General features: G+C 39.5%; 1 protein-coding gene across 1 annotated transcript in view; it reads left to right on the plus strand.

The window, feature by feature from the left end:
- RPGRIP1 (RPGR interacting protein 1) overlaps positions 1–25,974 on the plus strand; it is a 113,815-nt gene that overhangs the window by 62,364 nt on the left and 25,477 nt on the right. The window contains 1 exon segment of the mRNA XM_055088355.1: positions 15,658–15,755. Within this exon segment, the coding sequence (XP_054944330.1) occupies positions 15,658–15,755 (98 nt within the window).

Below are 25,974 nucleotides of genomic sequence, written 5' to 3' on the forward strand. Positions count from 1 at the left end.
ACTTGTTTTCTCTCTGATCTTTATTATTTCCGTCCCTTTACTGACTTTGGCTTTTGTTTTTTCTTCTTATTCTAATTATTTTAGGTGGTAGGTTAGGTTGTTTATTTGAAATGTTTCTTGTCCTTGAGGAAGGTCTGTATCACTTTGAACTTCCCTCTTAGAACTGCTTTTGCTGCCTCCTGTAGATTTTGTAAGGTTGTGGTTTCATTGTCATAGTCTTGATGTCTTCTGTTTTCCTCTTTGATTTCATTGTTCACCCACTGGTTTTTTAGTAGCATGTTGTTTAGTCTCCGTGTATTTACTCTTTTCCTGTTTTTCTTTCTGTGGTTGATTTCTAGTTTCATACCCTTGCGGTCAGAAAAGATACTTGAAATAATTTCTACCTTCTTAAATTTGTTGAGGCTTGTTTTGTGACCTAGTATGTGGTCTATCCTAGAGAATGTTCAATGCACACTTGAATAGAATATGTATTCTGGGTTTTTTTCTTTTAGATGTAGTGTCCTGTAGATATCAGTTAAATTAACTGGTCTGTTGTGTCATGTAGAACTTCTGTTGCTTTATTGATTTTCTGTCTGGATGATCTGTCCATTGATGTCAGTGAGGTGTTAACTCTCCTACTATTATTGTACTCATTTCTTCCTTTATCTCTGTTAGTATCTGTTTTATATATTTAGGTGCTCCTATATTGGGTGCATATATGATAATGAGTGTCATATTCTCTTCTTGTATTTATCCCTTTATTATTATTATAATGTCCCTCTATGTTTTTCTTTATGGACCTTTTTTCAAAGTCTCTTTTGTCTGAAGTAAGTATTGCTAACCCCTGTCTTGTTATTTTTATTTGCATGAAATACCTTTTATCATCTGCTCACTTTCAGCCTATGTGTGTTTCACCCTGAAGTAAATCTCTTGTAGACAGCATATTGTAGGTTCTTGTTTTTCTTATCCAGTCTGCCACTGTATGTCTTTTGATTGGAGCATTTAGTCCATTGATATTTAAAGTAATTACTGATAGATATGTATTTATTGCCATTTAAAACCTTGCTTTCCAGTTGATTTTGCAGTTCTTCTTTATTGATTTCTTCTTATTTTTGTTTTTCATTTTGTAGTTTGATGGTTTTCTTTTGTATTATGCTTGAGTTCTTTTCATTTTTGTGTGAATCTATTGTATGTTTTAGATTTGTGGTCACCCTGGTTTTCCAGTATGTTGACCTATAACTACATCTATTTGTTTTAAACTGATAGTCAAAGAAGTTCAAATACATTCTGAAAGAGCTACATTTTTATACTCCCCTCCCCCACATTTTGTGATTCTGATGTCCTATTTTACATCTTCATGTTTATCCTTTTACTGTTATTTAGAGTTACAATCACTTTTACAAAAAATTTTTGATTGTTTTTAGTCTATGTACTGGTTTATTTAAGTGATCTTCAATCCTTTTATATATTTGCCTTTTCTGTTGTGATTTTCCCTTTCGTATAGATTCTTGCTTCTTTTCTATTTAGAGAAGACCCTTAAATATTTCTTTAGGGTAGGTCTAGTATTGCTGTATTCTTTAGTTTTTTCTTGTCTGAGAAATTCTTTCTTCCTCCTTCTGTTCTAAATGATAATCTTGCAGGGTAGAGTATCTAGGTTGCAAGTTTTTCCCTTTCAGAATTATGAATATATCATACCACTTCCTTCTGGCCCACAGTTTCTGCAGAGAAATCAGCTGATATCCTTAATGGGGATTCCCCTGTAACTGACTCTTTGTTTTTCTCTTGCTGGCTTTAGAATCCTCTCTTTGTTTTTAATTTTTTCCATTTTAATTATATATGTCTTGGTCTGGATCTTTTTGGGTTCATCTTGTTTGGGAACCTCTGTGCTTCCCATACCTGGATATCTGTTTCCTTCTTTAGGTTTGGGAAGTTTTCAGCCAGAATTTCTTCAAGTACATTTTTGATCCCCTTCTCTCTCTCTTCCCCTTCTGGAACCCCTATTATGTGTAGTTTGGTATGCTTTGAATGATCCCATATATCTCATATGTTGCTTTCATTTGGTTTTTATTTGTCTTTCTATCTGCTGTTCTGATTGGGTGATTCCCATTATTCTGTCTTCTAGATCGCTTATTCCTTCTTCTGCATTATTTAGTCTGCTATTCATTGCTTTTATATTGTTTTTTATGTTGGCAATTGAGTTGTCTTATTTTGATTGGTTCCTCTTTATAGTTTCTAGTTCCTTGTTATAGTGATCTGCATTTCTATTAATAATCTTTCTTAATTCCTTTAGCACACTTATTACCTCCTTTTTGAACTCAGGGTCTAGTAGACTGGTGAGGTCTGTTTCATTATTTGTTCTTTCATGGGATTTTTCTTGTTCTTTTCATTGGGAGTAGTTTCTCTTCTTTTTCATTTTACTTAACTTTCTCTGTCTCTATGAATTTAGGAGAAACAGTTATCTACTGTGGTCTTGAAGGAATCTTTATATGTGGGAGCATCTGTGTGTAGACTGTGTGAGTCCAATATTTTTGTTGTGAGGGCTGGTTTTTGCATGGATGCTAGCCACATCTTTCCTCAGAGTGTGTTGGCCGTTATCCTTTTAATAGGGGGTGGGATTTGTGTTGTGGTGTCCAGAGCCTCCCCTGGATTTTGGGTGGGGCCTCCTCTTTTTTCCATGGTTGTAACAGCCCTGGCAGGGGTAGGGTCCACTCCTCAGTTGTTGGAGTAGAAGCCCTGAGGGTCGTATTCAATAAGGTCCGTTGCCCTTGAGTGTGTGCCCTGCCTCAAAGGAGGTGACCACCGAAGCATGTAAAGCCCATGCGGTCACAGCAAACCTATGTCCCACTGGTGCAGGCATCCATGATTCTGACCAGAATCAACCCAAGGTCACAACCCTTTCTCTGTTGCATTTGTACCAGACTTAGTGCTAGGCTATGGTGTGGAGTGGGCTGGTGCTGGGGGCCAAGGCACTGTGGCTGCAGGAATCGAGGTGGTTGTGCTGCCACCTGCAACCTGGGCTGCCTCTGTAGCAGGCCTCTCCCAGGGCCTCTCTGCCCCAGAGCCGGCTCTAAGCTTCTGTGTGGGGTAAATGGAGCTGGAGCACTACTGCCAAGAAACAACTGCTGCCTATTCCTCCGCAGGGGCTCTCCACCCGAGACATTCGTTTCTGTGGCACCACCCAGTGTGCATGCCAACAAAGTCCACTATGTCCAGACCCACCCCCACCATCAGTGTGCTGATAATCACCTCCAGGGTTCTGCCTGGACCACACCCAAGGCCCTCTGGGCTGTCTCCGCACAGCTAGACCAAGTCCTCTCCCAGGGTCCATCCATCTGAGATTCAGCACCCAGCTGCTGGATGTACTAGCAGCCCTCCCAGCACACGATTTGGTCAGGGAAGTGTGACAAGGCAGCAGCCATCAGCCCTGGTCTTTCTCCATCCTGATTGCTAGCAAGCCAGCATAAGCAGAGTCCTTGCAAACAGAGTCTAAGCCCCTCCAGCCCTCTGTCTGTCCCAGTGGACCTCTCAGCAGGCAAGAAGGCTCCCCAGGCCAGGGCCAGCCCATGTGGACATTCCCTCCGTCACAGATCACTCCCAGGGGCACCAGTCCCATCCTGACGCCTTTCTTTCTTTTTTTTTTTCCCCTATCTTACCTGGTTACATGGAGATCTTTCTTGCAGCTTGGTTCTATAAGAGATCTTCTGGCAGTTTCCAGTTGGTTTTCTGTGAAAATTATTTCATATTTGTTTATTTATTATTTTTTTTTTTTTGTGGTATGTGGGCCTCCCTCTATCGCGGCCTCTCCCATTGCGGGGCACAGGCTCCGGACGCGCAGGCTCAGTGGTCATGGCTCACGGGCCCAGCCACTCCGCGGCATGTGGGATCCTCCCAGACCGGGGCGTGAACCCGGTTCCCCTGCATCGGCAGGCGGACGCGCAACCACTGCGCCAGACGCGCAGGCCCAGTGGCCATGGCTCACGGGCCCAGCCACTCCGCGGCATGTGGGATCCTCCCAGACCGGGGCGTGAACCCGGTTCCCCTGCATCGGCAGGCGGACGCGCAACCACTGCGCCACCAGGGAAGCCCTATTTCATATTTAGATGTATTTTCTTTCTTTCTTTTTTTAAAATTAATTAATTTATTTTTGGCTCTGTTGAGTCTTCATTGCTGCACACGGGCTTTCTCTAGTGGTGAGCGGGGGCTATTCTTTGTTGCAGTGTGCGGGCTTCTCATTGTGGTGGCTTCTCTTGCTGTGGAGCACAGGCTCTAGGCACGCGGGCTTCAGTAGTTGTGGCACGTGGGCTCAGTAGTTTGTGGCTCACAGGCTGTAGAGCACAGGCTCAGTAGTTGTGGCTCACGGGCTTAGTTGCTCTGCGGCATGTGGGATCTTCCTGGACCAGGGCATGAACCCGTGTCCCCTGCATTGGCAGGCGGACTCTCAACCACTGAGCCACCAGGGAAGCCCTGTGTATTTTCTTTTTAATATATCAACATTGGTTCTTTAATTATGACATGTACATTTAAATATTTTTGATGTATTTGTGGGGAAAGGTGATCTCCACGTCCTCCTACATTGCCATGTTGATCCTCCTCTCTCATTGTGTTTTTTTAAAAATTGAAGTATAGTTGATATACAGTACTATATAAGTTAGAGGAGTAAATGTAGTCATTCACGATTTTTAAAGGCTATACTCCATTTATAGTTATTATAAAATATTGGCTATATTCCCTGTATTGTATAACATATCCTTGTAGCTTATTTCATACATAATAATTTGTACCTCTTACTAGCACCAACCCCTTTCCTCTCCCCACTAGTTTGTTCTCTATATCTGTGAGTTGCTTCTTTTTTGTTTATTGACTAGTTTGTTGTATTTTTTAGATTTCATATATAAGTGATATCATACAGGGTTTGTCTCTGTCTGACTTATTTTACTAAGCATAGTATTCTCTAGGTCCTTCCTTGTTGCTGCAAATGGAAACATCTCATTGTTTTTTTATGGCTGAGTAGTATTCCACTGTATATATATACAGCATCTTCTTCATCCACTCATCTGTTGATGGACACTTAGGTTGCTTCCATATCTTGGCAATTGTAAATAATGCTGCTGTGAACATTGGGGTGCATGTATCCTTTTGAATTATAGTTTTCTCTGGATATATGTCCAGGAGTGTGATTGCTGGATCATATGGCAAACTCTATTTTTAGTTTTTTAAGAAACCTCTATACTGTTTTCCATAGTGGCTGCACCAATTTACATTCCCACCAACAGTGTACAAGGGTTCCCTTTTCTCCACATCCTCACAAACATTTGTTATTTGTGTTCTTTTTGATGATAGCCATTCTAACTGGTGTGAGGTGATATCTCGTTGTGGCTTTGATTTGCATTTTCCTGATGGTTAACAATGTTGAAAATCTTTTCATGTGTTGGCCATCTGCATTTCCTCTTTGGAAAAGTGTCTATTCACTTCTTCTGCACTTTTTTTTTTTTTTTTTTTTGGCTGTGTTGGGTCTTTGTTGCTGCACGCAGTCTTCCTCTAGTTGCAGCAGGCAGGGGCTACTCTTCCTTGCTGTGCACAGGCTTCTCACTGCAGTGGCTTCCCGTGTAGTGGAGCATGGGCTCTAGGTGTGCCTTCTTCAGTAGTTGCAGCACAGGGGCTCAGTAGTTGCAACACGCAGGCCCTAGAGTGCACGGGCTTCAGTAATTGCAGTATGGGAGCTCCGTAGTTGCAGCACATGGGCTCTAGGGCACACAAGCTTCAGTAGTTGTGGTGCACAGGCTCAGTAGTTGTGGTGCATGGGCTCAGTTGCTCCAGACCATGTGGGATCTTCCCAGACCAGGGCTTGAACCCATGTCCCCTGCATTGGCAGGTGGATTCTTAACCACTGCACCACCAGGGAGGTCCCTGTACATTTTTAACTTGGATTTTTTTTTTTACGTTGAGTTGTATTAGCTGTTTATATGTTGTGGATATAAACCTCTTATTGTTCATGTCATTTGCAAATATATTGTCTTATTCAGCAGGTTTTTTCATTTTGTCAATGGTTTCCCTTGCTGTGCAAAAGCTTTTGAGTTTAATTAGGTCCCATTTGTTTACTTTTTATTTTATTTCCTTTGCTTTAGGAGACAGATATAAAAAATTATTGCTATGATTTATGTTAAACAGTGTTCTGCCTGTTTTGCTCTGAGAGTTTTATGCTTTTGGTCTTCCATGTAGGTTTTTTTTTTTTTTTTTTTTTTGGCTGCGTTGGGTCTCCATTGCTGCACATGGGCTTTCTCTAGTTGTGTCAAGTGGGGGCTACTTTTTGTTGTGTGTGCAGGCTTCTCATTGCAGTGGCTTCTCTTTGTTTTGGAGCACAGGCTCTAGGCACGTGGGGTCAGTAGTTGTGGCACATGGGCTTAGTTGCTCCAGGGCATGTGGGATCTTCCTGGACCAGGGCTCCAACCCATGTCCCCTGCATTGGCAGGCGGATTCTTAACCACTGCACCACCAGGGAAGCCCCCATTTAGGTTTTTTATCTATTTTGTGTTTATTTTTGTATATGGTGTTAGAGAATGTTCTAATTTCACTCGTTTACCTGTAGCTGTCCAGTTTTCTCAGCACCACATATCAAAGAAACTGTCTTTTCTCCATTGTATATTCTTGTCTCCTTTGTCATAGATTAATTGAACGTAAGTGTGTGGATTTATTTCTGGACTCTCTAGTCTATCCATTGATTTTATGTGTCTGTTTTTGAGCCAGTACCATATTTCTTTGATGACTGTAGTAGCTTTTATAGTATAATCTGAAGTCAGGGAGCATGAGTCCTCCAGCTCTGCTTGTTTTCAAGATTTTTGGGGCTATTTGGGGTCTTTTGTGTCTCCATACAAATTTTAAAATTATTTCTTCTAGTTCAGTGAAAAATGCCATTGGTATTTTGATAGGGATTGCATTGAATCTGTAGATTGCCTTAGGTAGTATGGTCATTTTAGCAATATTAATTCTTCCAATCCAAGAACATGGTATATCTTTCCATCTGTTTGTATCATCTTCAATTTCTTTCATTGGTTTCTTATAGTTTTCCAAGCACAGGTCTTTTATCTCCTTAGGTAGGTTTATTCCTATGTGTTTTATTCTTTTTTTTCTGTTTCTTTTTTAAATTTAACTTTTATTTTATATTGGGATATAGTTGATTTACAATGTTGTGTTAGTTTCAGGTGTACAGCAAAGTGATTCAGTTATACATACACATATATCCATTCTTTTTTTTTCTTTCTTTTATTATGGACTTTTTTCCATATCTATAAAGTTATTATTACTGCTTGTATATTGTTTAATTTAAACATTTTCTAATCCTCTGTTGAAGTACATTTATTCCAATTTTTGATATTAAAAACTAAGTTTTTAAATTGAAGTTAAGAGACACTACTATGTATAAAATAAATAAGCAACAAGGATATATTGTATGGCACAGAGAAATATAGCCATTATTTTGTAATAACTTTATTTTTTAATTTTTATTTTATCAATATATTGGAGCATAGTTGATTAACAATGTTGTTTTAGTTTCAGGTGTACAACAAAGTGATTCAGTTATGCATATACATGTATCTATTCCTTTTTCAGGTTCTTTTCCCTTTTGGGTTATTACAGAATATTGAGCTGCATTCCCTGTGCTATACAGTAGGTCCCTTTTGGGGACCTAGTGTTAACTCTTCTCTAAGTGTTTGTTTGTTAGGAATTTTTCAATTACTGATTCAACTTCATTACTCATAATTTGCCTGTTTCTATTTTCTATTTCTTCCTGGTTAAGTCTTGGGAGATTGTACCTTTCTAAGAATTTGTCCATTTCTTCTAGGTTGTCCATTTTATTCACATATAGTTGTTCGTAGTAGTCTCTTATGATGCTTTGTATTTCTGTGTGTCCATTGTAACGTCTCCTTTTTAATTTCTGATTTTATTTAATTTTGCCATCTCCCTTTTTTTCTTTTGGAGTCTGGCTAAAGTTTTTTGTTTGTTTGTTTTGAATTTTATTTTATTTATTTATTTTTTATACAGCAGGTTCTTATTAGTTATCTATTTTATACATATTAGTGTATGTATGTCAGTCCTAATCTCCTAGTTCATCCAACCCCAACACACCCCCGCTTCCCCCCATACGTTTGTTCTCTGCATCTGTGTCTCTAGGGTCTGGCTAAAGTTTTATCAATTTTGTTTATATTTTTAAAGAACCAGCTGTTACTTTCATTGATCTTTTCTTTTTTTTTTTTTAGTCTCTTTCATTTATTTCTGCTCTGATCTGTATGATTTCTTTCCTTCTACTATTTTGGGTTTTGTTTGTTCTTTTCTAGTTCCTTTAGACACAAGGTTATGTTGTTTATTTGAGATTTTTCTTGTTTCCTGAGATAAGGTTGTATCACTATAAACTTCCCTCTTAGAACTGCTTTTGCTGCATCCCATATGTTTTGGATCATCATGTTTTCATTTTCATTTGTCTCTAGGTACTTTTGATTTCCTCTTTGATTTCTTCAGTAATCCATTGGTTGTTTAGTAGCATATTGTTTAGTCACCACGTGTTTTGTTTTGTTTTGTTTTGCAGTTTTTCTCTTGTAGTTGATTTCTAATCTTGTAGCATTGTGGTCAGAAAAGATGCTTGATATGATTTCAATTTTCTTAAATTTACCAAGGCTTGTTTTGTGGCCTAGCATGTGATCTGTCCTGGAGCATGTTCCACGTGCACTTGAAAAGAATGTGTATTTTGCTCCTTTCAGACGGAATGCTCTCTATATAAATTAAGTCCATTTTGTCTAATGTGTTATTTAAGACCTTTGTTTACTTACTGATTTTCTGTCTGGATGATCTGTCCATTGATGTAATTGGGTTTTAAAGTCCCCTACTATAATTGTGTTACTGTCGATTTCTCCTTTTATGACTGTTATTTCCCTTATATATTTAGGTGCTTTTGTGTTGGGTGCATATATATTTACAATTGTTATATCTTCTTGGATTGATCCCTTGATCATTATGTAGTGTCTTTTTTTTGTCTCTTGTAACAGTCTTTATTTTCAAGTCTATTTTGTTTGATATAAGTATTGTTACTCAAGTTTTCTTTTGATTTCCATTTGCAGGTTATACCTTTTTCCATACCCTCACTTTCAGTCTGTGTGTGTCCTTAGATCTGAAGTGAGTCTCTTGTTGGCAACATATATATGTGTTTTGTTTTTGTATCCATTCAGCCATTCTATGTCTTTTCTTTTTTAATATGTATTTCTTTTATTTATTTGGTTGCTCTGAGTCTTAGTTGCAACACGCAGGATCTTCATTGCAGCACGTAGGATCTTTAGTTGCGCCATGTGGGCTCTTAGTTGTGGCATGTGGGATCTAGTTTCCTGACCAGGGATCGAACCCACGCCCCCTGCATTGGGAGACAATTCTGCATTTGTTTTCTCCTCCTCTTATGATTACTGTTTTTGTTTGTTTGTTTGTTTTTAAATCCTATGTACAGCCTAGTTAGCTTTTTTTAAAAATATAAATTTATTTATTTATTTATTTATTTTTGGCTGTGTTGGGTCTTCATTTCTGTGTGAGGGCTTTCTCCAGTTGCAGCGAGAGGGGGCCACTCTTCATCGCGGTGCACGGGCCTCTCACTGTTGCAGCCTCTCCCGTTGCAGAGCACAGGCTCCAGACACGCAGGCTCAGTAGTTGTGGCTCATGGGCTTAGTTGCTCCGCGGCATGTGGGATCTTCCCAGACCAGGGCTCGAACCCGTGTCCCCTGCATTGGCAGGCAGATTCCCGCTCTGAGTCTTAGTTGCAACACGCAGGATCTTCATTGCAGCACGTAGGATCTTTAGTTGCGCCATGTGGGCTCTTAGTTGTGGCATGTGGGATCTAGTTTCCTGACCAGGGATCGAACCCACGCCCCCTGCATTGGGAGCATGGAGTCTTAACCACAGGACCACCCAGCCACTCTGTGTCTTTTTATTAGAGCATTTAGTCCATTTACTTTTTAACTAAGTATTGGTAAGTACTTATTGCTATTTTGTTCTTTGTTTTGGGGTTGTTTTTGTAGGTCTTTTTTGCTTTCTTATTTTGTTCTCTTGTGATTGAATGAATGTATTTAGTGTTATGTTTGGATTCCTTTTTCTTTTTTGTGCTTGTATTTATTATAGGTTTTTGGTTTGTGGTTACCATAAGGTTTTTGTATAACTATATATATATATATATATATATATATATATATATGATTGTTTTAAGTTGCTGATCTCTTAATTTCAAATGCATTTTAACAATTCTGCATTTGTTTTCTCCTCCTCTTATGATTACTGTTTTTGTTTGTTTGTTTGTTTTTAAATCCTATGTACAGCCTAGTTAGCTTTTTTTAAAAATATAAATTTATTTATTTATTTATTTATTTTTGGCTGTGTTGGGTCTTCATTTCTGTGTGAGGGCTTTCTCCAGTTGCAGCGAGAGGGGGCCACTCTTCATCGCGGTGCACGGGCCTCTCACTGTTGCAGCCTCTCCCGTTGCAGAGCACAGGCTCCAGACACGCAGGCTCAGTAGTTGTGGCTCATGGGCTTAGTTGCTCCGCGGCATGTGGGATCTTCCCAGACCAGGGCTCGAACCCGTGTCCCCTGCATTGGCAGGCAGATTCCCAACCACTGCGCCACCAGGGAAGCCCCATGATTACTGTTTTGTTTTTTTTTTTTTTTCGGGTATGCAGGCCTCTCACTGTTGTGGCCTCTCCCGTTGCGGAGCACAGGCTCCAGACGTGCAGGCTCAGCGGCCATGGCTCACGGGCACAGCCGCTCCGCGGCATGTGGGATCTTCCCGGACCAGGGCACGAACCCGCATCCCCTGTATCGGCAGGCGAACTCTCAACCACTGCACCACCAGGGAAGCCCAATTACTGTTTTTGATATAATATTTTACATCTAATCGTTTTGTGTATCCCTTAACTGCTTATTATGGATATATATATGATTTTACTACTTTTGTCTTTTAACCTTCCTACTGGTTTTGTGCATGGATGATTTCCTGCCTTTACTGTATGTTTGCCTTGACTGATGGATGAGATTTTTTCATTTCATAATTTTCATGTTTGTAGTTGTGGCTTTTCTTTTTTGCTTAGAGAAGTTTTGTTTAACATTTCTTGTAAAGCTGGTTTAGTCGTGCTGAAGTCTTTTAGCTTTTGTTTGTAAAGCTTTTTTTTTTTTCGCAGTATGCGGGCCTCTCACTGTTGTGGTCCCTCCTGTTGCGGAGCACAGGCTCCAGACACACAGGCCCAGCAGCCATGGCTCATGGGCCCAGCCGCTCTGTGGCATGCGGGATCTTCCCGGACCGGGGCACGAACCCGTGTCCCCTACATTGGCAGGCGGACTCTCAACCACTGCGCCACCAGGGAAGCCCTGTAAAGTTTTTGATCTCTCCATCAAATCTGAATGAGAGCCTTGCTGGGTAGAACATTCTTGGTTGTAGCTTTTTCCCTTTTGTCACTTTAAATATATCATGACACTCCCTTCTGGCCTACAGAGTTTCTGCTGAAAAGTCAGCTGATAGCTTTATGGGAGTTCCTTTGTATGCTATTTGTTGCTTTTCTCTTGCTGTTTTTATATTCTCACTTTATCTTAATTTTTTCTCATTTTATTTTTTTTTAATTTATTATTATTTTTTATTTTATTTATTTATTTTTGGCTGAGTTGGGTCTTCGTTGCTATGCATGGGCTTTCTTCTAGTTGCGAGCGGGGGCTACTCTTTGTTGCGGTGCGCAGCCTTCTCACTGCGGTGGCTTCTCTTGTTGCGGAGCATGGGCTCTAGGCTCACAGGCTTCAGTAGTTGTGTCCCGCGGGCTCAGTAGTTGTGGCTCGCGGGCTGTAGAGCGCAGGCTCAGTAGTTGTGGCGCACTGGCTTAGTTGCTCCGTGGCATGTGGGATCTTCCCGGACCAGGGCTCAAACCCATGTCCCCTGCATTGGCAGGTGGATTCTTAACCACTGTGCCACCAGGGAAGCCCAATTTTTTCTCATTTAAATTACTATGTATCTTGGTTTGTTTCTCTTCGGATTCATCCTTTGTGGGACTGTCTATGTTTTCTGGCCTTGGGTGACTGTTTGCTTTTCCAGGCTAGGGAAGTTTTCAGATATGTTCTTTGCCCCTTTCTCAGTCTCTTTTCCTTCTGGACCCCTGTCATGTGAATATTAGTGTGCTTGGTGTTGTCCCAGAGGTCTCTTAAACTGTCCTCATTTCTTTTCAATGTTTTTTTCTGTTCAATATCAGTGACTTCCACTACTGTAGCTCGCTGATTGATTCCTAGGTATCATTTAGTCTACTGTTGATCTTTCTAGTGTATTTTTCATTTTAGTTATTGTAGTCTTCATTTCTGTTGGGTTGTTCTTTATATTTTCTAACTCTTTGTTAAAAACTTCTAAGTTCTCACTCTGTGCATCCATCCTTCTCCTGAGTTCTTTGATCATCTTATGAACACTACTCTGAACTTTTTTTCATGTAGATTTCCAATGTCCACTTCACTTACTTCTTCTTCTGGGTTTTTATCTTGTTCCTCTATCTGGAACATGTTCCTCTGTCACCTCATTTTACCTATGTTGCTGTTTGATTTTTATATTTCTTCTAGGTTGTTTACATTTCCTGACCTTGGAGAAGTAGCCTTTTGTAGTACACGTCATACACGTCCCAGCAGCATATTCCCCTCTTGTCACCCAAGCTATATGATCTAGGTGTTCCCCCTATGAGAGCAGCATGGGTCCTTCTGTTGTGGCGGGCTGACTCTGTGGGCCATCTGGTGAATTTGTTTGGTTCCTGGTCTGGTTGCTTACCAGGCTGCCTTATGTGGAGGCTGCTGGCCATCAGTTGGCAAGACTGGGTCACAAGGCAGCTGACTGTGGAACCCCAGAAGTCCTCAGGGCTAGTGCCGGCTCATTGGTGAACAGAATCAGGCTCCATAAGACTCCAGGGCTCTTGCATACCCACTGGTGGGTAAAGTCAGGTCCTGGGGTTAATGCCAGCTTACTGGCAGGCAGAGTCAGGTCCTGGAGTCTGGTTGCAGGGCCCAGGTATCCCAGAGCTGGTGTTAGATCACTGGTGGAGTGGGCCAGTTTCTGACACATTTGTGGGGTGTCCAGGGTGTCCTAAAGCTTGTGTTGGCATGCTAGTGGGCATGGCCAGGGCCCAGCTAGTCCCAGGTCAGGGTTTGGCCTGCTGGTGGGTAGGCTGGGTCTGCAAGCTGTGTGATTGTGGTTTTCTTGTGTCTGATGTCTGCTCACTCATGGGTGAGGCTGGTCCAGATGCTAAAGCAGGCTCCCTGGAGGGCAGGGCCATGTCCAGAGGTGGCTATGGGCTCATGGAGTCTTAAGGCAGCCTGTCTGCTGATGGGTGAGGCTGTGTCCCCATCCAGTTAGTCTCTTTGCCTGAGGCATCCTAGCACTGACACCTGCAGGCTGTTGGGCCAGCATTGGGGTGGGTCCTGGGGCTACTACGCTAGAAGGAGGATTCCACGGTGGTGCTTGCCAGCTGCAGTGTCCATGTGGTAGAAGGAGCTCCCAAAAATGGCTGCTGCCAGTGTCTGTGTCCAGAGGGTGAGCTGCAGTTGCCTATTGTCTCTCTAAGAGATTCTTCAGGATCAGCAGGTGGGACTAATCCAAGCTCCTATCAATTTACTGCTTCTTCTCTGGGTCCTGCAGCCTAGGAGATTTTGTGTGCACTCTTTAAGAGTGAAGTCTCTATTTTCTCCAGCCCCCTGGGATTCCTGAAAGTAAGCCCAGCTGGCCTTCAAAGCCAGATGCTCTGGGGGTTCATCTTCCCAGTGCTGGTCCCCCAGGCTGAGGAGCCCAATGTGGGTCTCAGACCTCTCACTCCTCTGGGAGAACCTCTGCAACTGTAATTATTCTCCAGTTTGTGGGTTGCCCACCAGGGCTTATGGGACTTGACTATATCACAAGTCCACCCCCCACCCATCTCTTTCTGGTTCCTTCTTTATGGCTTTATAGAAGTTCTTTTCTGGAAGGTTCTGGTCTTTTTCATCAATAGTTGTTCTGTAAATAGTTGTGATTTAGGTGTGCTCGTGAGAGAAGATGAGCTCAAGGTCTTCCTATTCCGCCATCTTGGTCTATCTCCCGCAGTGTTTTTCTCAAAGCCTCACACAGAAACTTCAGTACAGTAATTCCCATGTGATTCAGCCCCAGATTCAAGTGTGTTAGGCTTAATTTTTGTTAGAGAAGCTTTGAGAGACAATTGCAGCCATCATTAGTTATACTGCAGCACTGTAGCACCAGGATCTGTAGTTTACACTGGGGGTAACTAAAGCCCTCACACAGAAGTTTCATCCTGTTATCCCTGAGGACATTTCTTTGCCAAGAGCAAGTATGTTAGTCTTTGGTTAATGATCAAAGCAGAAAAGAGATCCTTGCAATAGGTTTCTTTAAGGTGACAGGTTTTCAATGTCAACCTCTGGAGGAAGCACTTTAGGTGTCTGGAGAGGGTGTGGAGAAAAGGGAACCGTGTTACACTGTTGATGGGAATGTAAATTGGTGCAGCCACTATGGAAAACAGTATGGAGGTTCCTCAAAAAACTAAAAATAGAGTTGCCACATGATCCAGCAGTCCTACTCCTGGGCACATATCCAGACAAAACTATAATTCAGAAAGATACATGCACCCCAATGTTCATTGCAGCACTATTCACAATAGCCAAGACATGGAAGCAACGTAAATATCCATCGATGGATGAATGGATAAAGAAGATGCTGTGTGTATATATATATACAATGGAATATTACTCAGCCATAAAAAGGATGAAATAATGCCATTTGCAACAACATGGATGGACCTAGAGATTATCATATTAAGTGAAGTAAGGCAGACAGAGAAAGACAAATATCATATGATATCGCTTATGTAAGCGATATACTAAAAAAGTATACAAATGAACTTATTTACAAAACAGAAACAGACTCACAGACTTAGAAAACAAATTTATGGTTACCAAAGGGGAAAGGTACAGGGTGGATAAATTAGGAGTTTGGAATTAACATATACACACTACTACATATAAAATAGGTAATCAATAAGGGCCTACTGTAGAGCACAGGGAACTCTACTCAATACTCTATAATAACCTATATGGGAAAAGGATCTGAAAAAGAATAGATATATGTGTATGTATAACTAAATCACTTCGCTGTGCACCTGAAACTAACACAACATTGTAAATCAACTATAATACAAAAGAAAAATCTAAAAATAAATATATATATATAAACATAAAAATACCTACCTTAAAAAAAGTATTAGGAGTATCAAGATCACATTGTACAAAAGAGAGCATGTGGGATGAGAGATATTGTTTGACGCTGTCTTTGTAAAATACAATCTGCTATACCCTGATTGCACTGTTTTTCCTTGGCTTGGTAATTTTCTCCAGCCCTTAAAAGGACAAAAGTTTCTTTCTACCTCCCTCCCTTCCTTCCTTCCCTTTCTTTTTTCAGAAGTGAACCCTGTATGTTTGGCAAGCTTCTGAATAAGTGAAACTTTAAAAAAGAAGGTTTATATCTAGTGGTTACAGCCAAAATCTAGGTACTCAGAACTAGTAACTAAACAGTAGATTGAAGATGTAGGTACTGGATCTTTTCTGGGCTAGACAGGGTACTCCAAAACAGTTCTGTAACTCTAGTCTCTTCTCTGGCAGATAAAGAATCCTGTGAACAAGCTTCTGAAGTCAGTGAAGCACAAACTACAGATAGTGATGAGATAATAACACCTGTATCTCAGAAATGTCCTAAGGCAGTAAGTATACTGGGGTAATCATTGTGTGTGAGCCAAAATTGTAAGTAATGACAGTGTGCTTAATGGCTATGTGTGTGACATTCAAATCCAGTTTTATTTAATGAACCAGATGGGAAATTCAAGTTATTTAATTAAATTTATGTTGCAAGTGAATGGAAGTCTGTTCATACAGGCAGATGTGAAAGGATCATTTTCTTGATTTGGTATAAATAAGGACTGACTTCAACACTTCTCTCTCCCATTTGGATCCCTTGCCTGCCTCCTTCATTGTATATGGTGATTCACCCCAGCCTAAGTGTTGCCCCTTTCTTTAAATCTACCTAAAGAGAGCAGGTTTACTTTGGAAGGTGGAGGCTGGAAGGATTCTTTGTGAGAGGGCTCAAAGAGATCATTCAGTTTCTGAAGGTTTTTACTCAACCTTTAAAACCTGTAATTACAATTATTTATTAAACATTTCGACCTCAGATCTGTTTTGGAACTAATTGAGGATACACACACACACACACACACACACACACACACACACACACACACAAATCTATGAATAAATATCCGCAGATATATTCACAATCATTGTTTTGGAATATTGTGGGGTTTTAAATGAGGTAGAAAACAACCACTTTCAAGCTGCTAGAATGCTCCCTGGTACATTTGTAGGCACTCAATAAATATTTGTTGAATGAGTGGCTGAATGAAAGATTAAAATCTAACTGAGGATTATGAGCTTAATTAGAAACAGTAAAGAAAAGCATAGGGTTTATTTTCTGAACTTTTATCTCATATCTTTTTTAGACATTATGTAATTAATATCTTGAGAAATGTTCGTAAGACAGATCAGAGCCATAGAGTTAGAACTAGACAGTAATACCTTAGAGATCATAAAGGTGAAGAAAACGAAGTGATATGTCCAGCATTGTAGCAGTAGTTAGCGAAAGAACTGGAACTTGAGCTAAGGTTTCTAAACCGTGCCCATCTCAGATCAACCCAAAAAGCAGTCAGCTGGTCAGCAAATTTTGGAGCTATAAGTCAGACAGATGATGTTAAAAATATTACCCTAAATTAAAGCCTCTTAAACAAGATCTCCTGTTAGAAAACTTTTGTGTACCTAAAAATGTTGCTGGATAAACTAAATATGAAAACTGATCCCACTTAGTAAAAATTAGTGTTGTTATCAAATTAAACTTACAACACAGACACATATACTTGATAGCAGAAAAGCTTTATCAAAAGTCCAGACTCTTGTTCAACTTGTCCAAAAGAATTTGGGCAAGGAACACAGAACACAAAGGAGAAAAAAAAACACGGGCTGAGGAGCAAAGAGAACAAAGAAGCAGGGGAATTTCCTGGCAGTCCGGTGGTTAGGACTTGGCACTTTCACTGCCATGGCCGGATTCAGTCCCTGGTCAGGGAACTAAGATGGCGCAAGCTGTGTGTCACGGCCAAAATAAATAAATAAAAATTAAAAAAAAAAAAAAAAAGCAGTTTATTGAGGCTGAAGTGAAAGTTACACACTCAAAGAAGAGTGCAGGCATCCTCACAACTGCGGAGCATACCACAAGGTTTTTTGATCCCCCTTTTATCTTATTTTTTAAGCCCTTTGAATGGGCGGGGGTCTTTTTGATTAGGGGTGGAATACTCATTGAGGGGACGGTTGAGGTGTGGCCTAGATTGCACCAGGTTGCATCAGCTCCCAGTCTTACGCCTTTGTCTCCTGGAGCCACTGTACACGTGCTCTAAGAACTGTTTTTCCTTAAATTTTCCTTACTAGTCAACCACACGGGAAGGTCATACAGGGTCATTGGCAACCTGTGCATTTTTACTGGGCATGCGCCATGGTTTTCATGGTCAGTGTTTCTTGTTCAGATGCTACAAAGTTTCTGTTTTAGATGCCATTTCTCCATGTGTCATGGTCTCATTAAGTGCAAAACAAGGAGGTGTATAGGCTGTCCTTGTGCCCAGCCCTGTCTTTCCTGCCTCATACTCAATCCTTTTTGTATTTCAAAATAGCTGGGCATGAAAGACGGAAGGAGTTGAAGGTCCAGAGGCAGTACGTGAGCTCTGTCCCTTTTGTGCCTGGAGTTAGCCAGGGTACAGGAGGAGGCAAGAGAGTGTAGTGTTTAGGAGCATGGAAATGTGTTTCAGACAGAAGTGGTTTAGATCCAGTCTCCGCTATTAATATCTATGCCGCTTTGGGGAAGTTATTGAACCTCTGTTAGGCTCTGTTTCCTCATCTGTCAAGTGGTGATATTTTTTTTTCTTGAAGTATAGTTTATTTACAATGCTTCAGGTGTACAGCAAAGTCATTCAGTTATATATATTCTTTTTTTCAGATTCTTTTCTATTAGAGGTTATTACAAGATATTGAATATAGTTCCCTGTGCTATGCAGTAGGTCCTTATTGTTTATCTATTTTATATATAGTAGTTTGTATCTGCTAATCCCATACTCCTTAATTTATCCCTCCCCCCCTTTCCCCTTTGGTAACCCTAGGTTTGTTTTCTCTGTCTGTGAGTCTATTTCTGTTTTGTAAATAAGTTCATTTGTATCATATTTTAGATTCCATATATGTGATACCATATGATATTTGTATGTCTGACTTCACTTAGTATGATAATCTCTAGATTCATCCATATTGCTGCAAATGGCATTATTTCATTCTTTTTATGGCTAATATTCCATTGTGCATATATACCACATCTTCTTTATCTATTCATCTGTCGATGGACATTTAGGTTGCTTCCATGTCTTGGCTATTGTAAATAGTGGTGCTATGAACATTGGGGTTGTAAAGTGGTAATATTAAGTATGCCCATCTTATAGCCATGTGGCAAGATTTAAATAAGGTAATGTGTGGTAAAGGTTTAATACAGTACTTGAGAAAAATTAAGCACCAGATTATAGTGATGATGATGTTGATGGTGGCAGCAGTCTGTCTTCTCTGAAATACGCTAGTTCTTTTTTTTTTTTTTTTTAATTTTTATTTATTTATTTATTTATGGCTGTGTTGCTTTGTTTCTGTGCGAGGGCTTTCTCTAGTTGCGGCAAGTGGGGGCCACTCTTCATCGCGGTGCGCGGGCCTCTCGCTATCACGACCTCTCTTGTTGCGGAGCACAGGCTCCAGACACGCAGGCTCAGTAATTGTGGCTCACGGGCCTAGTTGCTCCGTGGCATGTGGGATCCTCCCGGACCAGGGCTCGAACCCGTGTCCCCTGCATTGGCAGGCAGATTCTCAACCACTGTGCCACCAGGGAAGCCCTTTTTTTAAAATTTATTTATTTTTAGCTGTGTTGGGTCTTCGTTGCTGTGCACGGGCTTTCGCTAGTGGCAAGTGGGGACTACTCTTCGTTGTGGTGTGCGGGCTTCTCATTGCAGTGGCTTCTCTTGTTGCGGGGCATGGGCTCCAGGGCGCTTCGGCTTCAGTAGTTGTGGCACACAGACTCAGTAGTTGTGGCTCGTGGGCTCTAGAGCGCAGGCTCAGTAGTTGTGGAGCACGGGCTTAGTTGCTCCGCGGCATGTGGGATCTTCCCGGACCAGGGCTTGAACCCGTCTCCTGCATTGGCAGGCGGATTCTTAACCACTGTGCCACCAGGGAAGCCCATGAAATACGCTAGTTCTTAAATGCAAGCTTCTATGATCTGGTAGTGGCCCCTACAAGGAAGGACTAGGCCTTAAGGGGAGAGGATTGAGGCGGAGGGGTGTCATTTCCCTTCTACCTGCCAGGTCAATTGAATAGGTTTAACAGTACAACTTAAGGAAGACCTTAACGAAATGTCTTTCTCTTGTACTGCTAAAAAAGCAAAACAATCATAGTACATTTGGGTCTTTAACTCCCTGTCTTTTAGTCCAGAATTAGAACAGTTCCTATATCATGGGATATGTATAGGACTGTTCTGCAGGAGACTCTGTTAATTAGCACAAGGTTCCTAAAGGCCTTCTGTACTTATCTTCCAAGAATCCCCAGAAAATGATCTCAACCCACACCATATGGTTTCCTCCAGATGAAGTTCCATTCCTGGTCTCAGGAATCAATCTCCCACTCTGAGTGGACCATATTACTTTTCCCTCCCCCTTCTTAACAGCTCCTAAAGAGAAGGAAGCAATCATTTCCATTGCTCTGTGGCCTCATGTTACTGTCTTTTAGCCATAGTGTATATCAAGGACCTCAAAGTTTATTCTTTTTTCTTATACTCTTAATTTCAGGGGTTGAAAATGTCTTGACCCCTTATGTATGCTAATAAGTTTTAGGAAATCTGCCCTCCCCCACCCCCAAATTATCTACCACACCTGAATAAGCCAAAGGGAGCTGTCTGTCTGGCACTAATGCTGCGTAACTAACTGCTGTTAGGGGCTCTGCTAGCAATGAGTTAATATATATTTCAGTTGTTAGTATGGTTAATATTACTAATTATATGTATGTGTGTATATATAAATAAATAAATAAATATATAAATAAATAAATATATATATATATATATATATATATATATATATATATATTTGCTGTTCAGTCCCGATAAGATTATATAATGGAACCAGCTCATGTAGAGGATTCTGGATCAAAGAAAAATATTAGATTGAACCATATCTTAATCAATTCAGGCTTCTATAATGAAGTACCACAGACTGGGTGGTTTTAAACAACAGAAATTTACTTCTCTTGGTCCGATTCTGGTGAGGGCCTCCTTCTAGGTTGCAGACTGCCAATTTCTCATTGTGTCCTCATGTGCCAGAAAGAGAGCAAGCCAGCTCTCTGGCCTCTTATAAGGGCACTAATCCCATTCACAAGGGCTCCACCCTCGTGACCTAATTACCTCCCAAAGGCCCCACTTCCAAATACCATCACATTGGGATTAGGGTTTCAACATATAAATTTTGAAGGGTACACAAATATTCAGTCCATAACAAGCCATATGAAATTATCACTTTTATAGATTAAAAATGATGGACTGTTGTCAATTTCATATTGTTCAATCTAATAGGAATGAATAAAGCCTCCATGTGTACCTTGCTCAAATTTTAATTTTATTCATCCTCCTAATTCACCTTTGTTATCAGAGTAAACTTGATATGGATTTCTGATCATTTGTCCCAGGATTAGTTGCAAGTAAGGTAAGAATACATTTTTCTTTTATAAACTAGAATATTATAGATAGAGCTAAATCTCTATTGACCATTACCTATAATCCCTGCTGCCTCTCCCCCACCCCACCACCCCAAAAAAACCATTGTTTTGAATTTTGAGGTACATCTTTTCAGATCATAAAAAGAACTTTAACATTCATATTGTTTTGTATTAGTCTTTTTTGCTTTAAATAAATGACATTAAACTGTATATGAACTGTACATATTATTCTTTTTAAAAGCTTTTTATTTTGAAATAATTACAGATTTGTAAACAGTTGCAAAAAATGTACAGAGAGGTACCATATACTCGTCACCCAGTTTCCCCCATTTTTCAAAACATTTTTGGTCTGTATTCTAATGAAACATTCAATTTTCTTTTTGAAAAAAGTTTTTCTTTTTTAAAACATTGAGGTATAGTTGTGCAATGTTATGTAAGTTTCGGGTGTACAACAGTGATTCACAATTTTTAAAAGGTATACTCCATTTATAGCTATTATAAAATATTGGGTGTATTCCCTGGGTTGTACAATATATCCTTGTAGCTTATTTATTTTATACATAGTAGTTTGCACCTCTTAATCCCCTACCCCTATCTTGCCCCTCCCTGCTTCCCTCTCCCCACTGGTAACCACTAGTTTGTTCTCTATATCTATGGGTCTCTTCCTTTTTTGTATATTCACTAGTTTAACTTTTTTTAATTTTTTTATTTGAAGTATAGTTGATTTACAGTGTTGTGTTAATTTCTGCTGTACAGCACAGTGACTCAGTTATACATACATATATATACATTCTTTTTTATATTCTTTTCCATTATGGTTTATCATAGGATACTGAAGATAGTTCTCTGTGCTATACAGTAGGACCTTGTTGTTTATCCATTCTACATATAATAGCTTACATCTGCTAACCCCAACCTCCCACTCCAGGCCTCCCACAATCCTCTCCCCCTTGGCAACCACAAGTCTGTTCTCTATATCTGTGAATCTGTTTCTGTTTCATAAATAGGTTCATTTGTGACATATTTTAGATTCCACATATAAATGATATCATATGATATTTGTCTTTCTCTTTCTGACTTACTTCACTTAGTATGATAATCTCTAGTTGCATCCATGTTGCTGCAAATGGCATTATTTCATTCTTTTTAATGGCTGAGTAGTATTCCATTGTATATATGTACCACATCTTCTTTATCCATTCATCTGTTGATGGACATTTAGGTTGCTTCCATGTCTTGGCTATTGTGAATAGTGCGTCTGTGAACATAAGGGTGCATGTATATTTTTGAATTAGAATTTTATCTGGAAATATGTGCAGGAATAGGATTGCTCGATCATATGGTAATTCTATTTTTAGTTTTCTGAGGAACCTCCATACTGTTTTCCATAGTGGCTGTATGAACTTACATTCCCACCAACAGTGTAGAAGGATTCCCTTTTCTCCACATCCTCTCCAGCATTTGTTATTTGTAGACTTTTTAATGATGGCCATTCTGACCTGTGTGAGGTGGTACCTCATTGTAATTTTGATTTGCATTTCTCTAATAATTAGAGGTGTTGACCATCTTTTCATGTGCCTATTGGCCATTTGTATTTTCTTCTTTGGAGAAATGTCTATTTAGGTCTTCTGCCCATTTTTCGATTGGGTTTTTGTTGTTGTTGTTGTTGTTGAGTTGTATGAGCTGTTTGTATATTTTGGAAATTAAGCCCTTGTTGGTCATATTGTTTGCAAATATTTTCTCCCATTCTGTAGATTGTGTTTTTGCTTTGTTTATGGTTTCTTTTACTGTGCACAGGCTTGTAAGTTTGATTAGGCCCCATTTGTTTATTTTTGTTTTTATTTCTATTGCCTTGGGAGACTGACCTAAGATATCATTGGTATGGTTTATGTCAGAAATATTTTGCCCATGATCTCTTCTAGGAGTTTTATGATGTCATGTATTATTTTAACTCTTTAAGCCATTTTGAGTTTATTTTTGTGTATGGCGAGAGAGTGTGTTCTAACTTCATTGGTTTACATGTAGCTATCCAACTTTCCCAACACCACTTGCTGAAGAGACTTTTTCCCATTTTATATTCTTGCCGCCTTTGTTGAAGATTAATTGACTGTAGGTGTGTGAGTTTATTTCTGGGCTCTGTTCTGTCACACTGATCCATATGCCTGTTTTTGTGCCAGTACCACACTGTTTTGATTACTGTAGCTTTGTAGTATTGTCTGAAGTCTGGGAGGTTTATGCCTTCTGCTTTGTTCTTTTTCTTCAGGATTGCCTTGGCAAATCTGAGTCTTTTATGTTTCCATATAAATTTTAGGATTATTCTAGTTCTGTGAAAAATGTCATGGGTAATTTGATAGGGAATGCATTAAATCTGTAGATTGCTTTGGGTAGTATGGCTATTTTAACAATATTAATTATTTTAATCCAAGAGCATGTGATATCTTTCCATTTCTTTGAATCATCTTCAATTTCCTTTATTAATGTTTTATAGTTCTCAGTGTATAAGTCTTTCACCTCCTCAGTAAGGTTTATTCCTAAGTATTTTATTTTTGCAGGTACTATTTTAAAAAGTATTGCTTTTTTACATTCTCTTTCTGATATTTCATTGTTAGTGTAAGGAAATGCAACTGGTTTCTGAACGTTAATCTTGTATCCTGCTATCCTGCTGAATTTGTTTATCAGTTCTAGTAGTTTTTGTGTGGAGTGTTTAGGGTTTTCTATATATAGTATCATGTCATCTGCATATAATGACAGTTTTACCTCTTTCCTTCCAATTCGGATACCTTTTATTTCTTTTTCTTGTCTGATTGCTGTGGCTAGGACATCCAATACTATGGTGAATATAAGAGGTGAGAGTGGGTATCCTTGTCTTTTTCCAGATTTTAGTAGAAAGGCTTTTGGCTTTTCACCATTGAGTATTATATTGACTGTGTGTTTGTCATAAATAGCTTTTATTATGTTGAGATATGTTCCCTCTATACCCACTTTGGTAAGAGTTTTTATCATGAATGAATGTTGAATTTTGTCAAATGCTTGTTCTATTGTATCTATTGATCGTTCGGCTTTTCTTTTTTTAATGTAGTATGTCACACTGATTGATTTGAGTATGTTGAACCATCCTTGTGAACTTGGGATGAATCCCACTTGGTCATGGTGTATGATCTTTTATGAGTTGTTGGATTTGTTTTGCTAATATTTTGTTGAGAATTTTTGCATCTATATTCATCAAAGATATTGGCCTGTAATTTTGTTTTATGGTGGTGTCTTTGTCTGGTTTTGGTATCAGGGTGATGGTGGCTTCATAGAATGTCTTTGGAATTCTTTCCCTCCTCTTCAATTTTTTGGAAGAGTTTGAGAAGGATCAGTATAAATTCTTTTTGGAATTCTTCCCCTCCTCTTCAATTTTTTGGAAGAGTTTGAGAAGCATCAGTATAAATTCTTTGTATGTTTGGTAGAATTCGCCTGTGAACCCATCTGGTCCTGGACTTTTGTTTGTAGGGAGTTTTTAAATTACAGAGTCTATTTCACTTCTAATGATCAGTCTGTTCAAATTATCTGTTTCTTCTTGATTCAGTTTTGGTGGGCTGTATATTTCTAAAAACTTATCCATTTCTTCTAGGTTGTTAAATTTGTTGGCATATAATTGTTCATAGTATTCCCTTATGATTTTTTTGTATTTCTGCAGTATCAGTTGTTATGTCTCCTTTTTTATTTCTTATTTTGTTTATTTGGGTTCTCTCTCTTTTCTTCTTGATGAGCCTGGCCAGAGGTTTGTCAATCTTGTTTACCCTTTCAAAGAACCAGCTCTTCGTTTTATTGATTTTTTTCTGTTTTTAAATCTCTATTTTATTTATTTCCTCTCCAATCTTTATTACTTCCATTCTTCTGCTAACTGGGTTTTATTTGTTCTTCTTTTTCTAATTCTTCTAGCTGGTAGGTTAAGTTGGTTATTTGAGTTTTTCTTATTTTTTGAGAAAGGCCTGTATCCCTATGAACTTCCTTCTAAGAACTGCTTTTGCTGTATCCCATAGATTTTGTATGGTTGTGTTTTCATTGTCATTTGTCTCAAGGCATTTTTTAAATTTCCTCTTTGGTTTCATCATTGACCCATTGGTTATTTTAGTAGCATGTTGCTTAATCTCCATGTAATCATTTTTTTCTCATTTCTTTTTCTGTGGTTGATTTCTAGTTTCATGTCATTGTGGTCTGAAGAGATGCTTGAGATAATTTCTAAACTCTCAGATTTATTGAGGCTTGTTTTGTACCCTAATATGTGGTCAAACCTAGGGCACATTCCATGTGTACTTGAAAAGAATGACTATTCTGGGGCTTCCCTGGTGGCGCAGTGGTTAGGAATCTGCTTGCCAATGCAGGGGACATGGGTTCGAGCCCTGGCCTGGGAAGATCCCACATGCCATGGAGCAACTGGGCCCGTGCACCACAGCTACTGAGCTTGTGCTCTGGAGCCTGCGAGCCACAACTACTGAAGCCCATGCGCCTAGAGCCTGTGCTCCACAACAAGAGAGGCCACTGCAATGAGAAGCCTGCACACCGCAGAGAAGAGTAGCCCCTGCTTGCCGCAATTGGAGAAAGCCTGCATGCAGCAACGCAGCCAAAAATAAATAAAATAAATAATTAAAAAAAAAAAAGAATGTGTATTCTGGTTTTTTTTGGGGGGGTATGTAATGTCCTGAAAATATCAATTAAGTTTAACTGTTCTATTGTATTATTTAGAATTTCTGTGCCTTATTGATTTTCTGTCTAGAAGACCTGTCCATTGATGTGAGTGGGGTGTTAAAGTCTCCTACTATTATTGTATTCCTGTCAGTTTCTCCCTTCATGTCTGTTAGTATTTGTTTTATGTATTTGGTTGCTTTTATATTAGGTGCATATATATTGATGAGTGTAAAAATCCTCTTTTTGTATTGATCCTTTTATCATTATACAATGTCCTTCTTTATCTTTCTTTATGGCCTTTGTTTTGAAGTCTATTTTGTCTGAGTATTGCGACCCCACTTTATTTTTATTTCCATTTGTATGAGACATCTTTTTCCATCCCCTTACTTTCAATCTATGTGTGTCCTTTGCCCTATAGTGGGT

Source organism: Physeter macrocephalus, chromosome 11, assembly GCF_002837175.3.
Source record: "Physeter macrocephalus isolate SW-GA chromosome 11, ASM283717v5, whole genome shotgun sequence".
Taxonomy (NCBI): domain Eukaryota; kingdom Metazoa; phylum Chordata; class Mammalia; order Artiodactyla; family Physeteridae; genus Physeter; species Physeter macrocephalus.